This window comes from Mobula hypostoma, chromosome 6 (genome assembly GCF_963921235.1).
Source record: "Mobula hypostoma chromosome 6, sMobHyp1.1, whole genome shotgun sequence".
Lineage (NCBI taxonomy): Eukaryota > Metazoa > Chordata > Chondrichthyes > Myliobatiformes > Myliobatidae > Mobula > Mobula hypostoma.
Window position 1 is genome coordinate 100,308,752 of NC_086102.1, and position 27,595 is coordinate 100,336,346.

General features: G+C 44.9%; 1 protein-coding gene across 1 annotated transcript in view; it reads left to right on the top strand.

The window, feature by feature from the left end:
- pdia5 (protein disulfide isomerase family A, member 5) overlaps nucleotides 1–27,595 on the top strand; it is a 215,339-nt gene that overhangs the window by 42,188 nt on the left and 145,556 nt on the right. Inside the window, exons 5-6 of the mRNA XM_063049955.1 lie at nucleotides 10,764–10,809; nucleotides 17,971–18,063. Of these exons, the coding sequence (XP_062906025.1) occupies nucleotides 10,764–10,809; nucleotides 17,971–18,063 (139 nt within the window). The remainder of the gene's footprint in view (nucleotides 1–10,763; nucleotides 10,810–17,970; nucleotides 18,064–27,595) is intronic.

Here is a 27,595-nt window from a genome sequence, read left to right on the forward strand (position 1 = left end):
TTGAGGTTTGTAAAATCATGAGAGGCAAAGATAAAATGGATCATCACAGTCAGTGGTTCCCAACCTGTAGTCCATGGATGCCTCATTTAATGGTAGTGGCCCAAGGTTAGGAACCCCTAGTCACAGTCTTGTTCCCACAGTAGGGAAGTCTAAAACTAGAGAGCATAACTTTAAGGTAGCATACACAAAATGTTGGGCGAACTCAGCTGGTCAGGTAGCATTTATGGAGAAGAATAAAGAGTCAATGTTTCAGGTTGGGACCCTTCATCAGGACTGCAAATGAAGGGGAAAGAAGCCTGAATACGGTGGGGGGAGGGAAAGGAGTACAAGCTGGAAGGTGATGGGTAAAGCCAGTTGTGGGGAAGGTAGGTGGGCAGGGGAGGGGGATGAATTGAGAAGCATGGAGGTGATAGGCGGAAATAGTATGTGACCCTCAGGTTCAGCCAACATGCGTTTGTCTAGAGGAAGTCAGCCTTTGGCCCAGCCAAAATGAGAAATCTCGTTTGTGTGGGTGCTGCATGATGCGTTGCCCTGTTACAAATCCCAACCGCAAAATATCAGACAGTACACCATATGCAATTTAACGATTGAACTTTATAAATCTTAATCTGACTATAGGGTTGGTAAAGAAAATAAAAAGGAGAAAGGCCCATTTTAATGAAACAGTGTAACGTGCACGTTGGAGCTCACAGATTAGTCGATTCATTCCCCATTGACCTTCTCCAAGCATTGCTGACCGTCGGACCCTCGGTCCGAGTCCACTCCATCTGCCGGTCTACCAGCTCTGTCCATTTGCGTCTTCCCTTTTCATCTCTCTCCAACACATCAGGAATCCGTGGTCCCAGACCCACAAGAAAGAACAACATGCCTCTCATTGGATAGCGCATATTCCATAGTCCCCATTATCTCTAGTCATCACCCAAACACTGCTGCGACTCAGAAACCATTACCTTAGCAGAGAAACATTACAGAGAGGCCATTACATTAGCAGTGAAACCTTACAGCGCGTTACAGGTAAAAAGACTGGAAAGAAAGAAATCTGATAAGAGAGGAATGTGGACCATAGGAAAAAGGGAAGGAAGGGGGCATTCAGAGAGTGCTGATAGGCAGTTAAGGAGAAAAGAAGGGGAATGGAAAAGGAGAGAAGGGGAAGGGGGGACAAATTATCAGAAATTGGACAAATTGACGTTCATGACAAAGACTGAAGGCTATGAGGAAATATAAGTTATTGCTCCTTCAACCAGAGAGTGGCCTCATTGTGGCAGTACAGGAAGCTCATATGGAAATGAGGAATGGGAAGTAGAATTAAATTAGTTGGCCACTGGGAAATCCTCCCCATTGCAGACAGAGTGAAGGTGCTGGACAAAATGGTCCCCCAACCAACATTGGGTATCACTGATGTAGAGGAGTTTGCACCAGGAACACAAGGTACAGTGGATGACCCTGACAGACTTGCAGGTGAAGAGTTGCCTTACCTGTATGGACTGTTTGGGGCACTAGTGAGGGTGGAGGTGAATGGGCAGGTGTAGCACTTAATCCTCTTGAAGGGATGATTGCCAGTATTGGGGAGGGACAGATGGACAAGAGAATCATGGAGAGTACAATCCCTGTGGTAGGAGTGAACCCGTCTACCTTTTCCCTCACCTGGCTTCACTTATCATCTTCCAGCTTGTACTCCTTTCCCTCCTCCCCCATCTTTTTATTCTGGTTTCTTCCCCCTTCCTTTCCAGTCCTGATGAAGGGTCTTGTCCCGATACATCAACTCTTTATTCCTCTCCATAGATGCTGCCTGACCTTCTGAGTTCCTCCAGCATATTGTGTGTGTTACTCTGGGTTTCCAGAACCTGCAGAATCTCTGCTGTTTTAGGTTTAAGGAGAGCGGGAGAATATTTCAAGGGGATCTGAATGGCAAATCTTTCACAGAGAGGGTGGTGGTATTTGGGATGAGCTGTCTGAGGAACTAATGGAATCAGGTAAAATTATAATATTTAAAGGACAAGTACAGCTATTGTAAACGTCTTAGAGGGGTATGGGCCAAACTCAGTCAGAAAGTTCTAGATAAAGTGGACATGGAGAGGATGTTTCCAAATGTGGGAGAGTCTAGGACAAGAAAGCACGGCCTTGGGATACCATTAGAACACATATGAGGAGCAATTTCTTCAGCCAAAGGGTAGTGAATCTGTGGAATTCATTGCAACAGATGGCTGTGGAGGCCAAGTCAATGGCTGAGTGTACTCAATGGGTTGAATGGCCTAATTCTGTTCCTGGGTCTTATGGACTTAAATTGGACTAGCTCAGGTAGGTAACTTGGGTCAGCATCAATGAGTTGGGTTTAATCAGAGTCAGATTTATTATCACCAGCATGTGACATGAAATTTGTTAACTTAGCAGCAGCAGTTCAATGCAGTACATAATCTAGCAGGGAAAAAAAGATAATAATAAAAAATAAAATTAAAAAAATAATAGTAAGTAAATCAATTACAGTATAGGTATATTGAATAAATTTTTAAAAATGTGCAAAACAGAAATACTGTTTATTTTAAAAAACGTGAGGTAGAGTCCAAAGATTCAGTGTCCATTTACGAATTGGATGGCAGAGGGGAAGAAGCTGTTCCTGAATCGCTGAGTGTGTGCCTTCAGGCTTCTGTATCTCCTACCTGATGGTAACAGTAAGAAAAGGACAAGCCCTGGGTGCTGGAGGTCTTTAATAATGGACGCTGCCTTTCTGAGACACTGCTCCCTAAAGATGTCCTGGGTACTTTGTAGGCTAGTGCCCAAGATGGAGCTGACTTGATTTACAACCTTCTGCAGCTTCTCTCGATCCTGTGCAGTAGCCCCTCCATATTAGACAGTGATACAGCCTGTCAGAATGCTCTCCACAGTACAACTATTAGAAGTTTTTGAGTGTATTTGTTGACATGCCAAATCGCTTCAAACTCCTAACAAAGTATAGCCGCTGTCTTGCCTTCTTTATAACTACATTGATATGTTGGGACAAGGTTAGATCCTCAGAGATCTTGACACCCAGGAACTTGAAGCTCTCTTGTCTTACTGACGTTGAGTATCAGGTTGTTGCTGCGGTACCATTCCACTAGTTGGCATATCTGATTCCTGTACGCCCTCTTGTCACTACATGAGATTCTACCAACAATGGTTGTATTGTCAGCAAATTTGTAGATGTTATTTGAGCTATGCCTAGCCAGACAGTCATGTGTATATAGACAGTAGAGCAGTGAGCTAAGCACACACCCCTAAGGTGCACCACTGTTGATAGTCAGCAAGGAAGGATCCATACAGATTGTGGTCTTCCGGTTAAGAAGTCAAGGATCCAATTGCAGAGGGAGGTACAGAGGCCCAGGTTCTGCAACTTCTTAATCAGGATTATGGGAACGATGGTATTAAATGCTGAGCTATAATTGATGAATTGCATCCTGACGTAGGTGTTTGTGTTGTCCAGGTGGTCTTAAGCCATGTGGAGAGCCACTGAGATTAAGGTTTCAAAGGTACATTTAATGTCAGAGAAATGTATACAATATACATCCTGAAATGCTTTTTCTTTGCAACCATCCATGAAAACAGAGGAGTGCCCCCAAAGAATGAATGACAGTTAAATGTTAGAACCCCAAAGTCCCCCCCCAGCAAAAAAAAAGACATCGGCACCCTCCACCGAGCACTCAAACATACAGCAAAGACACAGACTTTCAGTACCCCAAAGACTACTCGTTCATCTGGTATTCAACATACCACAGGCTCTCTCTCTCTCTCCCTAATAAGGGAGAAAGAGGTGTCTCCATTTCACAGCGAGAGGGGAGGCATAACAAACAACTTGCTGGTTTACGATGTTAAAAGTCTGTTGCGTCGCTTTTTCCGAGCTCTGGGCACACAGCCATAGATCTTCTGACTCCCACAACACACTGATCTTCTGCCGGGACAACGACCTTCAACCTGTCCGTCTCCAGAGCCATGAAGTCTCGGCCCTCCAAAGGCGAGCTGAGCTCTTAGGCCGTGCCCTTGGCATGTCAAATAACAGCCAGTCATGAAACCCCAAGAGCAGGTTCCATTCCAGCAACGAGCCGAAGTCAGCGTGTAACTCCAGGTCAGGGTCTTCGAAAGAACCCTGAAAGGGAAAAATAGAGATATTAAGGTGGAAATAGAGCTGTTCCCGAAGTTGCAAGCAAAGGAGTCACCGATAGGTGCGATTGTCTCCTCCTAAGCTCCTCCTCTTTGATGGTCTCTTTAAGGACCTGTTTCCATGCTATATAATTCTTTGACTCTATAGTCATTTATTTTCTGACGAGGAAAGGTTGAGCAAGCTAGTGGTTCAAAGCTTCATTTTATTGTCAAAGTGTGCATGTACAATACAATTCTGATATTCATCTTCTCCAGATAGCCAGGAAGTACAGAAAAAAACCCACGGGTGTTATTGAAAGAAAAGACATCAACCCCTTCCCTGCATGAAAAGGAAAAGGAACAAAACTCGCAAACCCCAAACCCCCACCCCCTCCCTCGCACAAAAACTAACAGATCACCCACACGGAAAATGGAGGCTGAAACATCAAACCACTCAACCCCCTCCCTCACAAAAAACAGTGATGATAATATCAAACCTCCAACCCTCTCACTCACAAAAAGAACAGCAACAATAGCGTCAAATCTTCAACCCCCTTTCACACACAATAGCTAACAGATCTCCCACACAGAAAAACAACAAGAACATCAAACCCCAAATGCCCAACACCTCCTCTCACAAAAACTAACATATTGTCCACCCAGAGGAGCCCCAACCTGCCAATTGGCAACAAGAAATGAAACACAGAAAACTGAAGGATAACAATATAAACTACAATCTGGTAATCACTTAAATCTTAGAATTTAGAAAACATCCTCCCATCAGAATCGAACTCAGTCCTTCCGTGAAGAGCGATCACTGTGGCCTTCTGAACACGGTCGACCCGTGACCTCCATGGAGAGCGACCGCTGACGACCTCTGCATTCGCCTTGGTGCTTCAATCTTCCTCAACGCTTCAAAATGAAGTCGATCATGGCCCTGCGTCCCATCACTGGTCTTCTCCATGAGGCAGTTCTCAGTCCCCTCCAGGGACAGCAAAGTGCTAGATCATTTGATCAAACTCCAAACTGCACGTCACATGGTCCAACAGTTTGCGTAGCATAATCAAGACAAAATGTACAATTGGAATCAGCATATGTCATGAAATTTGTTCACTTAGTGGCAGCAGTACAATGCAATACTGTGGCGACCCACTTTCCAGCGCACACGAACCGGCTCACAAAATGCGTCAGGCCATCTTCACCAGCAGAGGGAAAATCCCGCGCGCGGAAAGGGTCTGGGAATATGCATTCCCCACAGCAGTCCCGCCCAGGGGAACAGGAAGGCTTTAAAGGAGGCTGTGAAGTTTGAATAAATCTCTTTTATCGCAACTCCAACTCACCGACTACATGTCGTTATTCTAGCGCTGTGTGTAGCACACCATTACAATTGGTGACCCAGACAGCCCAAACGATATTTGGACCAGAGATGACCGACGCTGCATCTGTTCATGCAGCTTTGTTAAAACTGCCAAGCTTCTGGACGCTGTGACCCCGCTTATGGTTCAGACAAGCCGAAGCCCAATTCCACATTCGGCAGATAACCTCCAATTCCACTCGTTACTACTACGTGGTGAGCTCCCTCCACCAGGAGACAGCTGCACAAGTTGAGGAGTTTATACAGTCGTCCCCGGAAGACGGCAAATACACAGCATTCAAAACCCTGCTCATAAGGACTTTTGGACTCTCACGGCGCGAGCGAGCTGCCCACTTACCGCACCTGGATGGTTTGGGAGACAGGCCGCCATCGGCATTAATGAATGAAATGCTGGCCCTGGCTGAAGGACACAAACCCTGCCTCATGTTTGAGCAGGCGTTCCTAGAGTAACTGCCCGAGGACATATGCCTGCTGCTGTCCGACGCAGATTTCAGCGACCCCCAGGAGGTGGTGGCCCGGGCAGATGTGCTGTGGAATGCCAGGAAGGAGAGAGGGGCATCCATCGCACAGATCACCAAGCCGTGTGCCCAACGACAGACCAGACCAGGCCCGGCAGCAGAGCCTACAAAACCCGGCGACGGGAGTGAGGAACCCAACGAACAATGGTGCTTCTACCACCAGCGGTGGGGTACAGAGGCCCCCTGCTGTCGACCATCCTGCAAATTCCCGGGCAACACCAGGGCCATCTGCCGCTGATGGCTACAGCGGCTGGCCATCAGGACAGCCTCCTGTATGTCTGGGGCAAGCAGTCGGGACGCCACTTTTTGGTTGACACCAGAGCAGAGATTAGCGTTTTACCTCCAACGAGTTACGACACCCGCAACAGAGAACCGGGACCCACCCTGAGGGCCACAAATGACAGCACAATACGAACCTACGGCACCCGCACGGTGCGGCTACAGTTCAGCTCCAGCCGGTTCACGTGGGACTTCACACTGGCCGTCATGGCCCAACCACTTCTGGGGGCAGATTTTCTGCGAGCTCACAGCCTGCTGGTCGACCTGCAAGGGAAGCGACTAGTCCACACCAAGACTTTTCAAACGTTCTCCCTGGGTGAAGCCAAGTTGCCAGCCCCACACCTGGACTCCATCACGCTGTCAGACGATGAATTCACCAGGGTCCTGGCAGATTTTCCATCAGTTCTGACACCGCAGTTCACGGCAGCCATGCCCAGACACGGAGTACAGCACCACATCCCGACCCAGGGACCACCCCTCCACTCCCGTGCTCGAAGGCTCCCCCTGGACTAGCTCCGACTGGCGAAGGAGGAGTTCAAGAAGATGGAGGAATTGGGGATCATACGATGGTCCGACAGCCCATGGGCCTCCCCCCCTGCACATGGTGCCCAAGGCAACAGGAGGCTGGAGACCATGCAGCGACAACCACAGGCTGAATGAGGCTACAACGCCAGACCGCTACCCTGTGCTGCACATTCAAGACTTCGCAGCAAACTTACATGGCGCAAGGATCTTTTCCAAGGTAGACCTCGTCCCGGGATACCATCAAATCCTGGTATATCCGGACGACATCCCCAAAACAGCACTCATTACCCCGTTCGGCCTTTTCGAACTCCTCCGAATGCCATTTGGCCTAAATAATGCCACACAGACGTTCCAGCGGCTAATGGATGCGGTGGGACGCGACCTGGACTTTGCATTCATCTATTTGGACGACATCCTCATAGCCAGCAGTAGTTGTCAGGAGCATCTGTCCCACCTCCGTCAACTCTATGCCTGACTGAGCGAATTCGGCCTTACAATCAACCTGGCCAAATGCCAGTTCGGGCTCGACACCATCGACTTCCTGGGCCACAGGATTACTAAAGACGGGGCAACCCCTCTGCCCGCCAAGGTAGACGCGGTCCGCCACTTCCCCCGACCCAACACAACCAAAGGCCTGCAGGATTTCGTGGGTATGGTGAATTTCTACCACCGTTTCCTCCCCTCAGCAGCCCGAATCATGCGCCCCCTGTTCATCTTGATGTCAGGTCAGGGCAAGAACATTACCTGGGATGAAAAGGCTGTTGGCGCTTTCGTTAAAACCAAAGAAGCCTTGGCAAGTGCCATGAAGCTAGTGCACCCCAGAACGGACGTTCCTACTGCCCTCACGGTGGACGCATCCAACACAGCAGTCGGTGGAGTGCTAGAACAACTCATCAAGGGTCGCTGGCAACCCCTGTCGTTCTTCAGCAAACACCTACAACCACCCGAACTCAAATACAGTGCTTTCGACCGGGAGCTATTGGCACTATACCTGGCAATCCGGCATTTCAGGTACTACTTAGAAGGTAGGCCCTTCACCACATTCACGGACCACAAACCTTTGCGTTCACTAAGGAGTCCGACCCCTGGTTGTCCGGCCAGCAACGACATCTGTCCTACATCTCCGAATACACGACAGACATCCGGCATGTCTCGGGAAAGGACAACGTCGTGGCGGACGCACTATCCAGACCTACCATACAGGCCCTGTCCCAGGGGGTGGACTATGCAGCGCTGGCAGAGGCACAGCAGGCAGACACTGAGATCCCCAGTTACAGGACTGCAGTCTCCGGTTTGCCGCTCCAAAACCTCCCCGTAGGCCCAGGTGAGAGGACCCTACTATGTGACATAGCTACCGGCCAACCCTGCCCCGTCGTCCCGGCAGCCTGGCGGCGACGAGTTTTCGACTCCATTCACAACTTAGCGCACCCCTCCATCAGGACAACCATCCGGCTGGTCGCCAGCAGGTTCGTGTGGCGTGGGCTGCGTAAACAGGTCAGTGAATGGGCCAAAACGTGCATGCAGTGCCAAACGGCCAAGGTGCAGTGGCACACCAAGGCTCCACCACAGCAGTTCGAACCCACCCGCCGGAGGTTCGACCACATTCATGTGGATATCGTGGGGCCCCTGCCAGTGTCACGAGGAGCGCAGTACCTCCTAACTATGATAGACCGGTTCACCAGATGGCCGGAGGCGGTCCCGCTCACCGACACCACCTCCGAATCCTGTGCCCAAGCACTGATCGCAACCTGGGTAGCCTGCTTCGGGGTACCGGCCCACATTACCTCCGACAGGGGCGCCCAGTTCACCTCCAGCCTGTGATCGGCTATGGCCAGCCTTTTAGGATCGCAGCTACACCACACAACTGCCTACCACCCACAGTCAAAAGGACTAGTGGAGCGTTTCCACCATCACCTAAAGTCGGCTCTCATGGCCTGCCTGGAAGGGCCTAACTGGGTGGACGAAGTTCCCTGGGTCTTGCTCGGAATCCGCACAGCGCCCAAGGAGGATCTGCACACCTCGTTGGCGGAGTTGGTGTACGGCGTACCCCTGGTCGTCCCAGGAGAGTTCATACCAGCCCCAAGGGGGCAAGAAGAAGAACCCACAGCAGTCCTGGACAGACTACGTGAGAGGCTCGGTAACCTGGCCCCCATACCCACTTCACAGCACGGACAGAGCCCAACCTGCGTACCCAAAGACCTGCAGAACTGTAAGTTTCTTTTTGTACGACAGGGCGGACACCAGGCACCACTACAGCGGCCCTACGAGGGGCCGTTTAAGGTGATCAGGAACAACAGGTCCACGTTCGTGCTGGACATTGGGGGGAGAGAGGAGGCTTTCACAGTGGACCTACTCAAACCGGCCCATGTGGACTTGGCGCAGCTCAGGCACAGCGGCGCAGAGGCAGACCTCCGAAACAGAGGCCGATCCAGACTGTGGACATTGGGGGATGTATCGCCGGTTCTTGGGGGGGGGAGGGGGGTTATGTAGCGACCCACTTTCTAGCACACACGAACCGGCTCACAAAACGGCGTGCGCCAGCAGAGAGGCCGGCCCCAGAAAGGGCGCCAGACCATCTTCACCAGCAGGGGGAAAATCCCGCGCGCGGAAAGGGTCTGGGAATATGCATTCCCCACAGCAGTCCCGCCCGGGGAGGGCAGGAACGGGAAGGCTTTAAAGGAGACCGCGAAGTTTGAATAAATCTCTTTTATCGCAACTTCAACTCACTGACTATATGTCGTTGTTCTAGCGCTGTGTGTGGCACACCGCTGCAATACATGATAATATAGAAAAAGATATACAAGTAAATCAATTACTCTTAAGTATATATATGTATATTAAATTAATTAATTTTAAATATTCCAAAACAGAAATAATATAAAAAAAAGTGAGGTGGTGTTCTTGGGTTTAATGTCCATTTAGGAATCAGATGGCAGAGGGGAAGAAGCTGTTTCTGAATCGCTGAGTGTGTGTCTTCAGGCTTCTGTGCCTTCTTCCTGATGGTAACAATGAGAGGAGGGCATGTCCTTGGTGATGTGGGTCTTTAATAATGAAAGCTACCTTTCTGAGACACCACTCCTTGAAGATGTCTTGGATACTGTGGAGGCTAACACCCAAGATGGAGCTGAGTAATTTTACAACTTTCTGTAGCTTCTTTTGATCCTGTGCAGCTGCTTTCCCCCTCCATACCAGACAGTGATGCAGCCTGTCAGAATACTCCCCAACAAGCAGAAGGCATAGAAAATGTGAAATAATGGAAGAGATTGGCTATCCAGACAATGTCGCCCAAGGAATTGTTGTTCGCTGGTGCCATCTTGACCAGAAGTGAAACTTGAGAGGTGTATAAGATTAAGATGCATGGACAGAGTGGACAGCCAGCACGTTTTTCCCAGTGTGGCAATGACTAAAACTCGAGGACATCCTTTTAAGGTGACTGGAGGAAAGTTCAGAGGAATCAGAATCAGGTTTATTATCAGATGTCAGAGGTAGATTTTTTTACACTGATAGTTGTGAGTCCCTGGAATGCACTGCTGGGAATGGTGGTAGAGCCTAATACTTCAGAGATATTTAAGAAACAATGCTACTGTGTCCTGACTTCAATGCCTATGTAGTAACAAAAGTATTGTGGCTCAGTAAATAAGGCTGGGTAAATCCTGCTTTTTTTCATGTACCCAGAATCAGAATCATAGGGTATGCAGTATTGCCATTGTGGCCAATCTAACTGGTGCCAGTTTCTTGGTGCTTGTGTCAGATCTTATTACAACACAATTCAGGCTATCTTGTCTTACTAGTTTGAGAAATTGATTGATTCATTTCATGCCAGTTTTTTTGTCTATTGTATTATTCTGTCAGCTTGACAGGAGTAGTGGCAGAGATAGTATTATTAATGTTTATTAATGCTTGAAATGATTTTTGTTATTGAACGAAGTAACTAACAATCTGCATTTGGCTTTTAGGGATGGTGCTTTCCATGTTGAGTATGAAAGACCTGAAACATTCAAGGTAATGAATGCTATGGCAAAATCTTCATGGTCAACCCTGGTTTCTATATGATTACTTAAATAGTACATTTCATTACTGTGTTTTGCTTGAGAGGTTTGTACCCAAGGTTCAATTTCCCTTAGGTGGGCACAGTAGCGTAGCAGTTAGTACAACACTATTACAACACCAGCGACCTCGGTTCAATTTCTGCCACTGTCTGTAAAGGTATTTGTATGTTCTCCCTGTGACCATGTGGGTTTCCTCTGGGCGTTCCAGTTTCCTCCCACATTCCAAAGACACACAGCTTTGTAGGTTAGCTGGGTTTAATTAGGTGGTACAGACTCGTTGGGCTGGAAGGACCTGTTACCATGCTGTATCTCTAAATAGATTCTTATGAGTAACTTTAATTCCATTTGGTTTTGTGCTTCAATATATGATTCTGCACATATCATTCTAGTAAAAGCATAATGGAGTAACGTTGTTGCCAAGAGGTTTCTTTGAGATAGTTGGTGACCGGGCAAACAGTCTGTTTCATATGAAACCCCCTTTTACCGAGCGTCTCCAGAAACACGGCTGGTTAACCCCTCGCTAACAAGCCAATGAACTCAGCAGTGAGAAAATCACCTGTATCGAACTTTCGGGCTGAGATGACTTGGATCCCACCAGACCAGGAGAGCCAGGATGTTTCAACAGCCTACCCCCCAATCTGAGCGATTACCCGTCAGTCAGAAATAACAGATCCTATATCGCATATAACCATAAGCAAGATGCATTTATGAATATCAACTTATTCAAACAGTTGCTAAAGAAGAAAGCAAAAAGGTAAAAATATAGAAGGGCCCATTATAATTAAAACAGTCAAATGTGCACAAGTTGGAGTTCAAATCTTACAAAAACTGGAGGTGTCCTTGTAGTCACGGCACCAACTCCTGTTCACCGATCCCAGAAAGAACTTTCCATCTTGGACTCCATGGAATCGTACATTCCAGTTGTATCGAATCCTACCACCGGTTCTCTCAATCGTTTCTCTCCATCTTCCTCTGAAAAGGACCTCCACCCCTTTAGTGTCTATTACAAAACCTCTCCGCCCAGTTTTCTCTAGAACCTTCTGCCAATTCCACCATCCTGACTGGCTGACCCGACATTCCTAAGCTGAACATCACAAACCCTGTTACCCGAACACTACCAGCAGAACACACTGCTTCTACAGAAAACTATTAAATGAAATACCCTTCAGTATTAGCAGTAAAAGCTTAACCAGGGCATTACACATAGACCACAGGCATACAAGGAACAGTCATGAACTTCTCTTTTTTTCTGCTAATCCAATAACACAGTCTTTAGCTGAGGACAGGATAATAAATCCCTTGGCCAATGTTTCTCCTTCAATGAGATGAAAGACGCACAAGGCCTGCACTGTATCCAGTACATCGAAGTGTTGTGCAGTTTCTCTTCATTTGTAGATGTTTGCATCCTCACATCTCAATGACTGATCCATTCTTTGTGAATCCACAACAGGAGACTAAGGCAACTATTCAGCTGTGATTGGGCTGCCTCTGAGCCTGTTCCCTGGCATCCAGAGAAGGAATCTCTGGATAGAATAAAGAAAGCAGATTAAGTTTTTTTTTCTTTCATGACTCCCCCATCGCCCTGACTCAGAGAAGCCAATTATTGTGTAGGCTCAAATCAGCTAATTATAATACATTGTTGCTTTTATGCAAAAAGGAATATTCCAAAATGTACAAAGGAGATCCAACCAAGGCAGACTTAATACATATTGCTTTACTCAGTAATATGAAATAAGGAAACTTCTATATGGGAGGTGATTGATACAATGATCTAAAACCTGAGCGTGTTAACCCTATAAACCCAAGAGCTTCTGCAGATACAGAGTAACACACAAAATGCTGGATGAACTCACCAATCAGGCAGCATCTATGGAGAGGAATTAAAAGCCAGTGTTTTGGGCTGAGATCTTTCATCAGTGCTTCAGCCCGACACCTATGCTCTTTACTCCTCTCAATAGATGCTGCCTGACCTGCTGAGTTCCTGAATGGTGCTAGATTTACAAACTGTATGTGAAAGAGACAGACAGGCTCTCTTATAAAGTTTCTTCAAACAACTCAAATTTAATCCATCCAAAATCCCTGTTTTCTCTGCATACAGTTATAGGAGGGAGATTGAAAATCTGTGTGAAGGTTGTTGTGGCACCATTTAACCAATGTTAGCAGAAGCAAAGAGATGATTATTGATGACAGTAGTACATAGATGGGGGCCTATGAGCCAGTACTAATTGAGGGATCAGAGGTAGAGAGGGTCAGTAACTATAAACTCCTTGGCATCCAAGTATCGGAGGATCTGTCCTGGGACCAGCACGTTTAAGTGTTATCACAAAGAAGATACAACAGCACCCCTACTTTTTGAGAAGGTTACAAATATGTCTGTTAAAAACTCTGTATAGATGTCCAGTGCAGAGTATTCAAGCTGATTGCATCACAGCCTGGAATGGAAGCACCAATGACCAGGAATGAAAAAGGTTGCAGAAAACGGTGGATACAGCCTAGTCTATCACAGGCAAAACCCTCCCCACCATTGCACCATTGAGAACATTTACAAGGTGTGCTGCCACAAGAAAGCAGCATAACCCCCCCCCCACCCAACCATGAAGACCATGCCCTCTTTTCGCCACAGCCATCAAGCAGGAAGTACAGAAGCCTTACGTACCACAACGCCAGTTTCAGGAACATCTATTACCATGCAGCTATCAGGCTCTTGAACCAGTATGGATGACTTTGCTATTCTGAACTGATTCTACGACATGAAGAGTCACTCCCAAAGACTCTTTACAAGACTCCATGTTCTCAGTATTATTTTTATTTGCCCACTTCATCTTCTTTTGCACGTTAGTTGTTTTTCAGTCTTTGTTTATATGTATATAGATTTTTTTTTAATTCTGTTGTATTCTTTCCTGTAAATGCCTGCAAGAAAATGAATCTCAAGGTAATATATATATATATAAATTTACTTTGTATTTTTGAACTTTAAGATAATATCTGATCATATGAAAAACAATATGGTATTACAGTGGTGGTAATTTTGTTTTATGCTTATCATCCCTGGTAGCTCTTGGCATTCATCTTTCAGTATTTAAGATCAGGTGAAATTCTTTCCAACTCCCTAAGTTAGGGGTCCCCAACCTTTTTTGCAGGAGCGGTTTCACGTTGACAATATTCTTGCGGACTGGCGGACCGGCCGACCCGGGGGTGGGGGGGGGGGTTGGGATGGTTGCCAACGGACAAGAGTAGCAGTCAAATACGTTGCGTTTACCCAGAGGAGGACTATAATGACCATGAAGCCTTGCGCGGGCACCAGTGTGCATGGGTGATTTGCGCATGCGTGCACCTGCTGATTATTTTTCCACAAATCGTGTTTGACGATTCTGTTCGGAGGGGGGTGTTAATCACGACCGGAATATCAGTGATATGTGGCTAATACACTCAATTTCGTTTCTAAAAGGCTTTATCTAACGAATTTAATATTAAACACACAGCGCATTTTCCTCGCATGAATATAGCGATAAGTCAATTATCAGGGGAGCTAAGTGTTGAACGAACTTCCAGTAGAAGTGTCAGAAGCAGGTTCGATATTATCATTTAAAGAAAAATTGAATAGCTATATGGACAGGAAAGTAAATGGAGGGTTATGGGCTGAGTGCAGGTCGGTGGGACGAAGTGAGAGTAGCGTTTGGCACGGACTAGAAGGGCAGAGATGGCCTGTTTCTGTGCTGTAATTGTTATATGGTTATATAAGTCAATAGCATCATAATATTTTAAGTAACGTTTGGATATTAAACACAGCGCATATTTTCCCCGTATGAACTTATAAAATCATTGCAACGCACCAATATCGCTGAATCAGTGGGAACCCTGGGCTTGTTTCCTGCAACAACACGGTCCTATTGAGGGGTGATGGGAGACAGCGATACTCGAAGGGGGTTCCTTATGTCCAGTCTAATCCGCAGTTTAGTTTTTGTTACATTCATCGCAGAGATATGTTGGAAATGGAAGCAACGTTTTCGGTGCTTCCGTGGCTATCTCAGGATATTCAGCCTTGACTTTGATCCAGAATGCCGGCAGAGATGTTATGTCAAACATACTTTTCAGCCCGCCGTCATTTCCAAGCTCGAGGAGTTGATCTCCTTCCCGCACTGACATGGACAATGCGCAGGTAATGGCTCAACAGTGGCCATGACAGGGAATGAGGAAAGGTGCAGCTGACTCATATCGCCAAATCATATCGTTTCCTCGCGGCCCGGTAGCGCATGCTCTGCGGCCCGGTGGTTGGGGACCGCTGCCCTAAATAATTATTCTAGACGTTTTTAGAAACTTATTACGGTATTTATGTAGTATTATAAGAATACAAAGTTCAAAATAAATTTATTATCGATTTTAAATTTACATCTATGTCACTATAAACAACCTGAGATTCATTTTCTAGTGGGCTTTCACTGTAAAAACAAAAAAAAATAGAATCAATGAAAGACCATACATAACAAGACGGACAAACAACTAATGTGCAAAAGATACCAAAATGCAAGTACAAATGTAAATAAATAAACAAGCAGAGTAAATATTGAAAACATGAAATGAAGAATCCCTGAAAGTGAGGTTGCAGAAACAGTTCAGTGATGAGGAGAGTGAAATTGAGTGAAGTTTTACCCTCTGGTTCAAGAGCCTGATGGTTGAGGAGTATTAACTCAACCATGAACCTGAACCAGCCATGAACCAGCTCCTGAACCTGGTGGTGTGGGTCCTGAAGCTCCTGTACCTTCTTGCTGATGGCATCAGCAAGAAGAGAGCATGGCCTGGATGGTCGGGGTCCATGATAGTGGATGGTGTTTTCCTGGGAAAACACTCCATGTAAATGTGCACAATGGTAGGGAGGGCTTTACCGGTGACGGACTGGGCTATATTCACTACGTTTTGTAGTCGTTTCTGCTCAAGGGCATTGGTGTTTCCATACAAGGCCAAGATGCAACCAGTCAATATATTCACCACATACTTATAGAAGTTTATCAAAACTTTGCATAGGAGATATGACGAATCTTTGTAAACTTCAAGGAAGTAGAACTTCTAAACTTCTAAGAAAGATAAACTATTGTCCTTGAAATAGGGTTTTTAGTCCTTTGGGTTGAGGTTGGTATAAATAGTTGACCTGAGTCTCCTCCCATCCTTCTGTAATTCTTAGCATGTTCCTCTGTCCCATTGCTCCTCACTTCTCATCATTCTCTAGATAAAGAATTCTCTGAATTCCTCACTTGATTTCTTGTTGACTTATATTATTTGTCTTTAGTCTTTCATGTTTCTACCAATGGAAACATTAGCACAAATACTTTACGTGATTCCAACAGGCCATATTTGACCATCCTCAAAGACTGCATCTGCTGAATCTCTTGAGTTTATGATTTGCTGATGCGCTGTGAAGTGTCTTTGAGGTGTGCCTAACCTGAATAAGTTTAAATCTTCTCTTTGACGGGTGTTCAGTGAGATCTTCTCTCACTTCTCTCCCTCTATGACCTTTGCTATGCTCCGCCTCACTTGGCTTTACTTATCATCTTCTACCTTCCTACCCACACACACACCTCTTTATTCTAGCTTCTTCACCCTTCCTTTCCAGTGCTGATGAAGGGTCTTGGCCCGAAATGTTAACCTTTCCATATATGCTGTCTGAACTGCTAAGTTCCACCATTTTATGTGTGTTACTCTGGATTTCCCACCTCTGCAGAATCTCTTGTGTTTATGATTTCCCACCCCATACATTTTTTTGCCTCTCTTCCATTGGACGGAAGATACAAAAGCCTGAAAGTATGTACCCCCAGACTCAAGGATAGTTTCTACCCCACTGGTATAAGACAATTGATTGGTTTTCTAATACAATTAGACATACTCCTGACTCACAATCCACTTCATTATGATCTCGTTCATAATTGTCCATCTGCATTGCCCTTTTTCTCAAGCTGCATTCTGTTTTTGCTTTACCTTGTCTATCACTGTGCAGTGATTTGATTTATATGAACGGTATGCAAGACAAGCTTTAGAGCATAGAATATTACAGCATATTTGGCCCACAATGTTGTGCAACCTTATGATCTACTTAATTCCCAACCTCGCACTGTATTTCAGTGTGACAATAATAAACCAATCCCAACTCCCTTAGAGAAAAGTGAGCATTTTAAACAGTAAAATGAAGCAATAACAGAGCCAATCTGCTGTCATCTGAGCTGTAGAATTAATCATCAGCTGTGTGAGCCGGTACTCTCTTACGTATCTGAGGTTGTGCATGCAGTGTCGTCTGTTTGGCTCATCAGTACAATCATGCACCATGTTCAGTAATGTTCAGGTTCTGGAGTACTCTACAGGAGAGTAATCATTGCAGCAAATCAGAGCCATTTCTTTCTGTCTCATCCTAAGTGTATCTGATTACTGATGTGAAGGAAATCAATTGCTTACATTGCTTAACTTTTTAATTATGAACTGAGTTCTAATCAGAATCTCTTGCAAAGGGTTCAAAAGAAAAAAGACTAAAGCTTAGCTTTATTTTGTCATGTGTCCATTGACACATTCAGTGAAACGTGTTGCTTGTCTGAGGATGTGAGGACAGGCCACATGTGTCACCACGCTTCTGGCACCAATATACCATGTCCACAACTTACTAACCCATATGCCTTTGGAATGTGGGAGGAAACCAGAGCATCCAAAGGAAACTCACGTGGTCATGGGGAGACTGTACAAACTACTTACAGACGTGGTGGGAAATGAACCCCGATTGCAAATGCTAGTGCTGTAAAGCATTACTGTTAACTTTTACTCTACAGTGCCGCCCCCCCCCCCCAAGTGTTTCATGTGGCTTAAAATCTGAGGTACATTTCTTGCTAATGAGGTGCTTTAGTGGTTAACATTCCATTTTTCATGTCATCTCCTCCACTTCTGCTAGACTGGGAATCCTGTTTTCAATCAGTCTGGAATAGCAGTAACATCTTTGATTAGCTCAGGAATTTTTAGGTGAAAGTAGTCTTTACATTTCATCTATGTACAACCACAAATATTTTGTGTCACAACTGACAGTTGTGCTCTTGAACATGGAAATTCATGAACTTTGCATTTTTTTTTTATTGTTTTGCAGTCAATGGTGGCATTTATGAGGGATCCGGAAGGTGCTCCATTGTGGGAAGAGAACCCTGCAGCAAAGGATGTGGTTCACATAGACAGTGAAAAGGTTTGATGCTATAACTTGCTGGGAAATTGGCTGCTCAAGCATACACAGTAATGCTGCTTTACTTCACTTGTGTGCACAAGGATACAAATATTGTAAGATGTTTGGAAACATAGCGTAAAAGATGCACAGAGCACAACATGGCCTTCCGTTGTTATTTCTCTAGCCATTTTTATTATGGCTAATTTTTTTATTTGTGGGTGTACTTTCTAAAAGGTTTTTTAAAGGAATAGTTTTAATGCTGTTAAACTTTTTCTATTGCCCATTCTGGCTTCCCTCTCACTGCTTCTCTTTTCCTCACCTGCCTATCATCTCCCCCTGGTGCCCCTCCTCCCCTTTCCTCCTTGTTCCACTCTCCTCTCCTATCAGATTCCTCCTTCTTCAGCCCTTTACCTTTTCCACCCCAAGACTTCCCAGCTTCTCACTTCAGTCTCTCCCTCCCTCACCTATTAACTTGTACTCCTTCCCCTCCCCACCTTCTTATTCTGGCTTCTATCTCCTTTTTTCCAGTCCTGATGATCGACTGTTTATTCCTCTCCTTAGATGCTGCCTGACCTGTAAGCTTTCCCATACAATGTAGTAAAACATAAAATGGGAGTTTTTATAAGTTCTGACCACTTTTCATCATATTCAATAGAATGATGGTAATTGAATCCTTCTGCCATGAAAATTCTGGGAGTCTGTTGACCAGAGACTTAATTAGGTCAGCTGTGTGAGTACTGTGCCTGCATAGCAGGTCAGAGGCTGAGTGACTCCCCAAACCCTTTCCATTATCTGGGATCCATAATACCGAGGAACAGAATTAGGCCATTCAACAAATTTACCACCCTCTGGCTAAAAAAATTTCTCCTCATCTTTGTTCTACATGCTAGAGCCATCAAACAGTGAAGGGTGGAAGGTTACCATGGCTGGACAGAATGAAGCTGCAGATCAGCTGTGCTTCCATTAAAAAGCGAACAGGCTCATCTAGAGTAGAGAGCATTTCATCTCTCTCCCAATCTATCAAAGTGAACTTACAGGTTAAGTTATTAGTAAAGAAAACAAATACAATGTTAGCGTTCATTTCAAGAGGACTAGAATATAAAAGCAAAATGCAATACAGGTGTCCCCCGCTTTTTGAACGTTCGCTTTACGAAACCTCACTGTTACGAAAGACTTCTCTAACTTCCGCTAATGCCCCACCTCCCCCTCGTACCCCATCTGATACTTATTTTTATACACACATTCTTTTTCTCACTCTCCTTTTTCTCCCTCTGTCCCTCTGAATATACCCCTTGCCCATCCTCTGGGTCCCCCCCCACCCCCGTCTTTCTTCCCAGACCTCCTGTCCCATGATCCTCTCGTATCCCTTTTGCCTATCACCTGTCCAGCTCTCGGCTGCATCCCTCCCCCTCCTGTCTTCTCCTATCATTTTGGATTTCCCCCTCGCCCTCCAACTTTCAAATCCCTTACTCACTCTTCCTTCAGTTAGTCCTGACGAAGGGTCTCGGCCTGAAACGTCGACTGCACCTCTTCCTAGAGATGCTGCCTGGCCTGCTGCGTTCACCAGCAACTTTTATGTGTGTTGCTTCAATTTCCAGCATCTGCAGAATTCCTGTTGTCTGTTACGAAAGACCTACATTAGTACCCTGTTTTCGCTTTCAGAAGGTGTTTTCACTGTTACGAAAAAAAAGCAGCGCGCGCCCCGAACAGTCGCTCTCCCCCGGATTCGAAACGGCATTGCTTTAACACGTGCCTGTGAGCAGCCGTTTGCAAGATGAGTTCTATGGTATTGGAAAAGCCTAAAAGAGCTCGTAAGGGTGTTACACTTAGCGTAAAACTAGACATAATTAAGCGTTTTGATCGTGGTGAACGAAGTAAGGACAAGTTGAGTTTGGCTTGTGGAGCTGACGAACATGATGTTGAAGAGGTTTTCGTATCCCATGACCAAGAACTGACAGATGAAGAGCTGATGCAATTGGAAGAAAAATGGATTACAATCGAAACCAAATGAGTAATGAAAAAGTACGGCTTTAATTTTGAAAGGGTATGTCAGTTTAGAGGATATTTGCAGGTTGGTTTGAGTCCTTACAAAGAACTGTGTGATAGAAAAATGCGCGAGGCTCAGCAGTCAAGCAAGCCTTCCACATCAGCCACAGCAGAAGATGAACCTCGACCTTCGACATCGAGGCAACCAGTCATAGGAGAACATGAGCTGCCTGCTCTAATGGAAACAGATGACGAGATGACACCCCAGTGCCCCAACCCCCAGGCCATGGACAGATACCGATTCACGGAGAATGCAGCGGTAGCCGGGAGGCACACAGCACATCTTTAAGCAAAAAGCCGAAATAAACATGCTAATTAATTAGGTGCCGCTGACACGTAATTAATTAGCATGTTTGTTTTGGCTTTTTTCTTAAAGATGTGCTCTGTGCCTCCTGGCTACCGCTGCACCCCTGCATACTTCGCGGCAATGTATCGCTCGGCGGCCAGGAGGGTGGGAGCCACTGCAGCAGTCAACCTGCGACGACTCAGTCTAACACACCATCATCCGTGTGCTCGGCGTTGTCTTCCCGATTCCAGTAAGTGATACTACACTGTTCATACATTACTTCTACTTTAAATAGGCTGTGTATTTTTACGTGTTATTTGGTATGATTTGGCAGCTTCATAGCTTAAAGGTTACTGGAGAGCACTTGCGCCGTGTTTTTGCCAACAGCGCTTGCGTGAGATTTTCTGCCGACGGCCCTTGCGTGAGATTTTCGCTACGGAGAACAGTTCAGTAATGATTGTGGAAAAGTATTTCTACTATATATAGGCTGTGTATTTATCATATCATTCCTGCTTTTACTATATGTTACTGTTATTTTAGGTTTTATGTGTAATTTGGCATGATTTGGTAGGTTATTTTTGAGTCTGCGAGCACTCGCAAAATTTTCCCATATAAATAAATGGTTATTCTCACAACACACTGGAGGAACTCAGCAGGTCGGGCAGCATCCGTGGAAAAGATCGGTCGACGTTTCGAGCCAGAACCCTACGTCAGGACTGTAGGGGGAAGGGGCAGAGGCCCTATAAAGAAGGTGGGGGGAGGGTGGGAAGGAGAAGGCTGGTAGGTTCCAGGTGAAAAACCAGTAAGGGGAAATATAAAGGGGTGGGGGAAGGGAGGCAGGGAGGTGATAGGCAGGAAAGGTGAAGAAAGAATAGGGGAAAACACATGGGTGCAGGAATGGTAATAAATGATAATTGCTTCTTCACTTTACGACATTTCGGCTTACGAACTGTTTCATAGGAACGCTGTACCTTTGGATGGCGGGGGAAACCTGTACCGAGGCTTTATAAGAGTATTGTGTGCAGTTTTGGACCCCAAGAAAGGATTTACTGGCATTGGAGAGCAGATTCATGAGAATAACCCCAGGAATGAAAGGGATAACCTGTGGGAGGTTTGATGGCTCTGGGCCTGTACTCGTTGGTGTTGAGAAGAATCGGGGGAATATTAAAGGACCTCAATAGAGTGGCTGTGGAATGCATGTTTTCTTCTGTCTCGGACCAGGGGGCACAGCCTTAGAATGCAAGGGCGTCCCTTTAGAACTGAGATGAGGAGGAACTTCTTCAGCCAGAGGGTGGTGCATCTGTGGAATTTATTCCCACAGAGGGCTGTGGAGCCATTATAGTCATAGTCATAGTCATACTCATACTTTATTGATCCCGGGGGAAATTTTCGTTACAGTTGCACCATAAATAATTAAATAGTAATAAAACCATAAATAATTAAATAGTAATATGTAAATTATGCCAGGAAATAAGTCCAGGACCAGCCTATTGGCTCAGGGTGTCTGACCCTCCAAGGGAGGAGTTGTAAAGTTTGATGGCCACAGGCAGGAATGACTTCCTATGATGTTCTGTGTTGCATCTCGGTGGAATGAGTCTCTGGCTGAATGTACTGCTGTGCCCAACCAGTACATTATGTAGTGGATGGGAGACATTGTCCAAGATGGCATGCAACTTGGACAGCATCCTCTTTTCAGACACCACCGTCAGAGAGTCCAGTTCCATCCCCACAACATCACTGGCCTTACGAATGAGTTTGTTGATTCTGTTGGTGTCTGCTACCCTCAGCCTGCTGCCCCAGCACACAACAGCAAACATGATCGCACTGGCCAGCACAGACTCGTAGAACATCCTCAGCATCGTCCGGCAGATGTTAAGGGACCTCAGTCTCCTCAGGAAATAGAGACGGCTCTGACCCTTCTTGTCGACAGCCTCAGTGTTCTTTGACCAGTCCAGTTTATTGTCAATTCGTATCCCCAGGTATTTGTAATCCTCCACCATGTCCACATTGACCCCCTGGATGGAAACAGGGATTACCAGTGCCTTAGCTCTCCTCAGGTCTACCACCAGATCCTTAGTCTTTTTCACATTAAGCTGCAGATAATTCTACTCACACCATGTGACAAAGTTTCCTACCGTAGCCCTGTACTCAGCCTCATCTCCCTTGCTGATGCATCCAACTATGGCAGAGTCATCAGAAAATTTCTGAAGATGACAAGACTCTGTATAGTAGTTGAAGTCCGAGGTGTAAGTGGTGAAGAGAAACAGAGACAAGACAGTCCCCTGTGTTTAAGACTGTGTTTTGATTTACGGGGAGAAGGTGGGAAAATGGGGTTAAAAAAATTAATCTGTCACGGTTGAATGGCAGAGCAGACTGGATGGACAAAATGGCTTATTTCTGCTCCTATGTTTTATGGACTGCATTTATTTGCTGATGCCACTCTCTCATTGCCTTCCAAACTCGAGATCTCTGCCACCAAGAAAGACAAAAAGCTAGATCCACTACCCTCTGGCTGAAGAAATTCCTCCTCATCTCAGTTCTAAAGGGACATGCTTGTATTCTGAGGTTGTTCCTGCTGGTCCTCGACTTCTCTACTATTGGCTTTTGCCCCTCCTCCATCATTAAGTTTAAAAAATTCCTTTTCACTATCTGAAGGCCTAGTATGAGGGAGCATAATTTTAAGGTGATTATAGAAAAGAGGTGTTCTTTACATAGGTCAAAAGTAAGTTTTTTACATTGAGAGTGGTGAGTGTGTAGAATGCCCTGTCAAGAGTATGGTAGAGGCAGATATATGAGGGATAATTAAGAAGACACGTGTGATAGAAAAATGGAGAGCTATGTGGGAGGGAAGGGTCAGATTGATCAAAAGGTTGGCACAACATGGACCGAAGGGCCTGTCTCGTGCTGTAATGTTCTGTGTCATGGCTCATCGGCACATTCTTAGGTGCAATTAAAAATTGGCTGTGATAGTGAAGCCCTCAATTATTAATATAAAATTATTACCTTCTGAGAAGTGTCATTATTCCAACTGAGGACAAATAATTCTAATGAAATTGTAGAAAAATCTATCCAACTATTTTGATATAATTACTGTGTTTATTTAGTGCCTGTAATGCAGTAAAATGTTTGAACATGCTTCAAAAGTGTAGTCAGAAAAAAAGATATCTATCCAATGTTCTAAACATTCATTTCATCACCAGCACAATGTGGCTGTACTCTGTGCCATCCACTAAAGGCACGACTATTATGTGCAAAGTGCCTCCAAGAACCACAGCTAGGATCATAATGAATAAAAGGAGGAGATGTTAAAATTTAGTTACTGCTAAAGACATGCAAATTCAGGGAGATTGAGGATTTGGATATGTCCATAGTTATGTCAGGATCTTACCATTTTAAAATAAGGCCAGAGAGTGTAGGACCAGAGGGCATAGTTTCAGAATATTATAACGTCCCTTTAGAACAAAGTTGAGGAGGATTTTCTTTAGTGGTGGTGAATCTGTGGAATTCATTGCCATAGATGGCCATGGCAGCCAAGTCATTCGATATATTTAAAGTGGAAGTTATATGTACTTGATTAGTAACGGTGTCCAAGATTTTGGAATGAAGGCAGGAGATTGGAGTTAAGAGTCAGCTATGATCAAATAGTGGAGCAGACTCAATGGGCTGAACAGCCTAATTCTGTTCCTATGTCTTATGATCTTAAAATTAGGTGTTTCCCCTTTCCAATTAGATGAGTCCGGATGTACTTATGAGAGGTACTTATGAGGGATAGAATTTTTCTTTGTTTCCATCATATTGCCTGGGTTTCATCTCCTAAGTTACAGAGAAAGGTTGAACAAGTTAGGTCTTTACTCTTTGGAGCGTAGAAGGTTGAGGGGGCACTTGATAGAGGTATTTAAAATTATGAGGGGATTGATAGAATTGACGTGGATAGGCTTTTTCCAATGAGAGTGGGGGAGATTCAAACAAGAGAACATGTTGAGAGTTAAAGGGCAAAAATTTAGGGGTAACAGGAGGGGGAACTTCTTTATTCAGAGAGGTAGCTGTGTGGAACGAGCTTCCAGCAGAAGTGGTTGAGGCAGGTTCAATGTTGTCGTTTAAAGTTAAATTGGATAGATATATGGACAGGAAGGGAATGGGGGGTTATGGGCTGAATGCAGGTCGGTAGGACTAGGTGAGAGTATGAGTTCAGCACGGACTGGAAGGGTCGAGATGGCTTGTTTCTGTGCTGAAATTGTTATATAGTTATTATATGGTTATCAGCTTCTCTGCTAATAGTTTTTTTTAAATTTTGTGACCCCAGACATTCGATTCACTTGCTCTATAATTTTCACTATTTGAACTTCTCTGTTCAAGGAAGAAAATTTCTGATGTAAATCTTGCTCATTAAGATGATGTCCTCACACTTTTTGATTTGACTTGTATGTATATTTATTGGCTTATTGGGAGTACTGCAGGCAAATATACAACCTATGAGCTGCATCCTGAGTTGGTGAGTTGGCTTTAATAGCAAATTGTGGGATCCCATTATGAGTTTAGATGGTGCTTAAGCATCTTAGAAATGTGGCACATAGGTTTCTGTGCAGAACTGTAGTAATGCACAGACAGTGAATTGTAAAGGTATAGTCCAAACAGTTGTATTATAAATATTTCAGCATTTGTGAAGTATATGGGGGGGAGGATGTCAGAGATATGCTTTTTTTCAAAACAGAAAGTGGTGGGTGAGTGGAACGTGCTGACGGGTGGTGGTAGAGGCAAATACATTCGAGGCTTTTCAGAGACATTTGGATAGGCACATGGATGGAAGGGAAATGGAGGTATTAGTGGTGTGGTGCTTTTGATTTTCTCTTTATATGGTTTGGCACAACACTTTGGACAGAATAACCTGTTCTGTGCTCTATGTTCTAATGTATCTGCCTCTACCACCAACCCTGTCATCACGTTCCATGCACCCACCACTCTCTGTTTTTTAAAAAAACATATTTCTGACACCCCTCAATACTTCCCTCCAATCACATCTCTTTACTTCAAGGATCAACTTTGTTCACCATATGCACTTGCATGTATTGGGGATTTGCTGTGGTGTGTCGGTCAGGGCGTGACATGCAACACAAAATACTCAACGATTATAAAAAATAAAGAATTATACAAAAAAAGTTAGAGTTTAAAGGACAGTTACGGAATAAATTTGCATAGACACAAAAATACCAGCATGTATTTACAATGTAAACATTATTATAAGAAGTGATATAAAGTGTGTGCAGTGACGGGGGTAATGGATAGAGTGGGTGGGGGTGACTAACCAGAATGGTTAATGGAAACTTAAGATGACTTCAAGTACTTGTTTTAATAGCTCTATAGCATTTTCCAGAAGTGAGCTTTTGACAAAGGCAGTTCGCAGCATTGGGTAATGTCCACAATGAGTTTTGTCTGCTTCTTTGTCCTGGTCACATAGAAATCCTGCAATGATGATAGAGTACAGCCAGTGACCTTTTCTACTGACCTGACAGTTCACTGTAGTTTTTGTATATTGTGGGAGGATGCTGCACCGAGCCAGACGGTAGTGGCTGATGTGAGAATATTATGGCAGAGTAGAATTGCACCGGTATCTTCTGGCAAAAATGGAACTTTACCAAATGCTGCAAGAACTTTTTACTTTTATTCTTAACTCATCATGACAAATATAAACCAGACTCTGAAGGTTATATATCCCATATTAGGACTTTGCATCCTAGAGATTCTCCAAATTGGTGGAGCATTAGTGATGGAGCCTTGGTTATGGACACAGTGTAAGACCACCTACTGTGTTGTATCAGGAACAAAGAAACAGCTAGAAACTGATTCCTGTTTCAGGGATGTCGCTACTGTGACCTAGTGTTTATAGGCTATCCTTGTGGCTAGAGCATTCCACCCTCTGGACACCCTTCTAAGACATCCAGAATACAGTATTGTAGCCACGTTCAGTCAACTGCAAAGCACAGACAAAAGTTGAGATTCTGGAATGCCTTGCACCCAGTAATATTTTTGTTCAGTAAAAAGGGGAATAATTTCGAGCAACCGATGCAGCTCTTTATATACCAAGAGCTGAAAACGTGAGAGATTCTGCAAATACTGGAAATCCAGAGTAACACACACAAAATGTTGGAGGCGAATAAAGAGTTGATGCTTTTAGATCGAGACCCTTCATCAGCGCTGAAAACTTGTTCATTTTAAATAGGAGGCATCCAGAGAAATTCATCGAATAATGTTGCAGCTTCTTTTCCATTCATGATAAATCTTTCTGATTGCAGGGTAGAAAAGAATGTGGAAATCTTTTGAAGTGCTTTTTTTCCCCCTAATAAAGAACGAATTTGCATTTTGTTTTTATAGAATGCTTTCACCTCCTCGGGACATCTTAAAGCGGCTCACAGCCGATTGAATTACTTTTTGAAGTGTCGTCACGGTTTACTGCTGCCAAGTGTAGCAGCCAAATTGCACTTAGCATGGTCCCACAAGCAGCACTGTAAGAAATGACTATGTAATTATTTCAGTGGTATTCAATAAGGGATGATTGGCAATGCCAGTGCTCCCCTGCTGTCGGTTCAGGTACTTTGCTACCGTGGGCTATTTTGCACGGAGTCAAGAGATGCAGCAAGAAAACAGACCTTTTGGCCCATCCGCTCTGCGCTGGTCATCAACACCTATTTGCACTCATCCTACATTAACCCCATTTTTTATTCTCTCCAATTCTCCTCTTCCACTCCCCCCCCCCCCCAAATTCTACAACTTACCTACACATTAGGGGCAGTTTACAGGTGACTAATCAACCTACCGACCATCATACATTTGGGATGCAGGAACAAGGCAGAACATTCAGAGAAAATTCCCTTAGTCTTAGAACATGTGAACTCCATGCAGTCCCCGAGATTAGGATTGAACTTGCAGTCTTTGGCACTGTGAGGCATTGCCTATACCAGTTGCATCATTGAGCAAGCAACTCTGATTAATGTTTTAACTAAAGGGTAGCAGGGAGAGGGCAGTGCAGCACTCCCTTGGTACTTCCCTAAAGTCGCAGTGCAGGGTCTCAACCAAAAGTAGTTGACGTTTCCGCCCCCGCACTCTTCCCACAGTCACAAATGCTACTTGACCTGAGTTCCTCCCACACTTTATTTATTTATTTGTTTATTTACAGATATAGTGGCCAACGAGCTGCACTGCCCAGCAACTCGCCTATTTAATCCT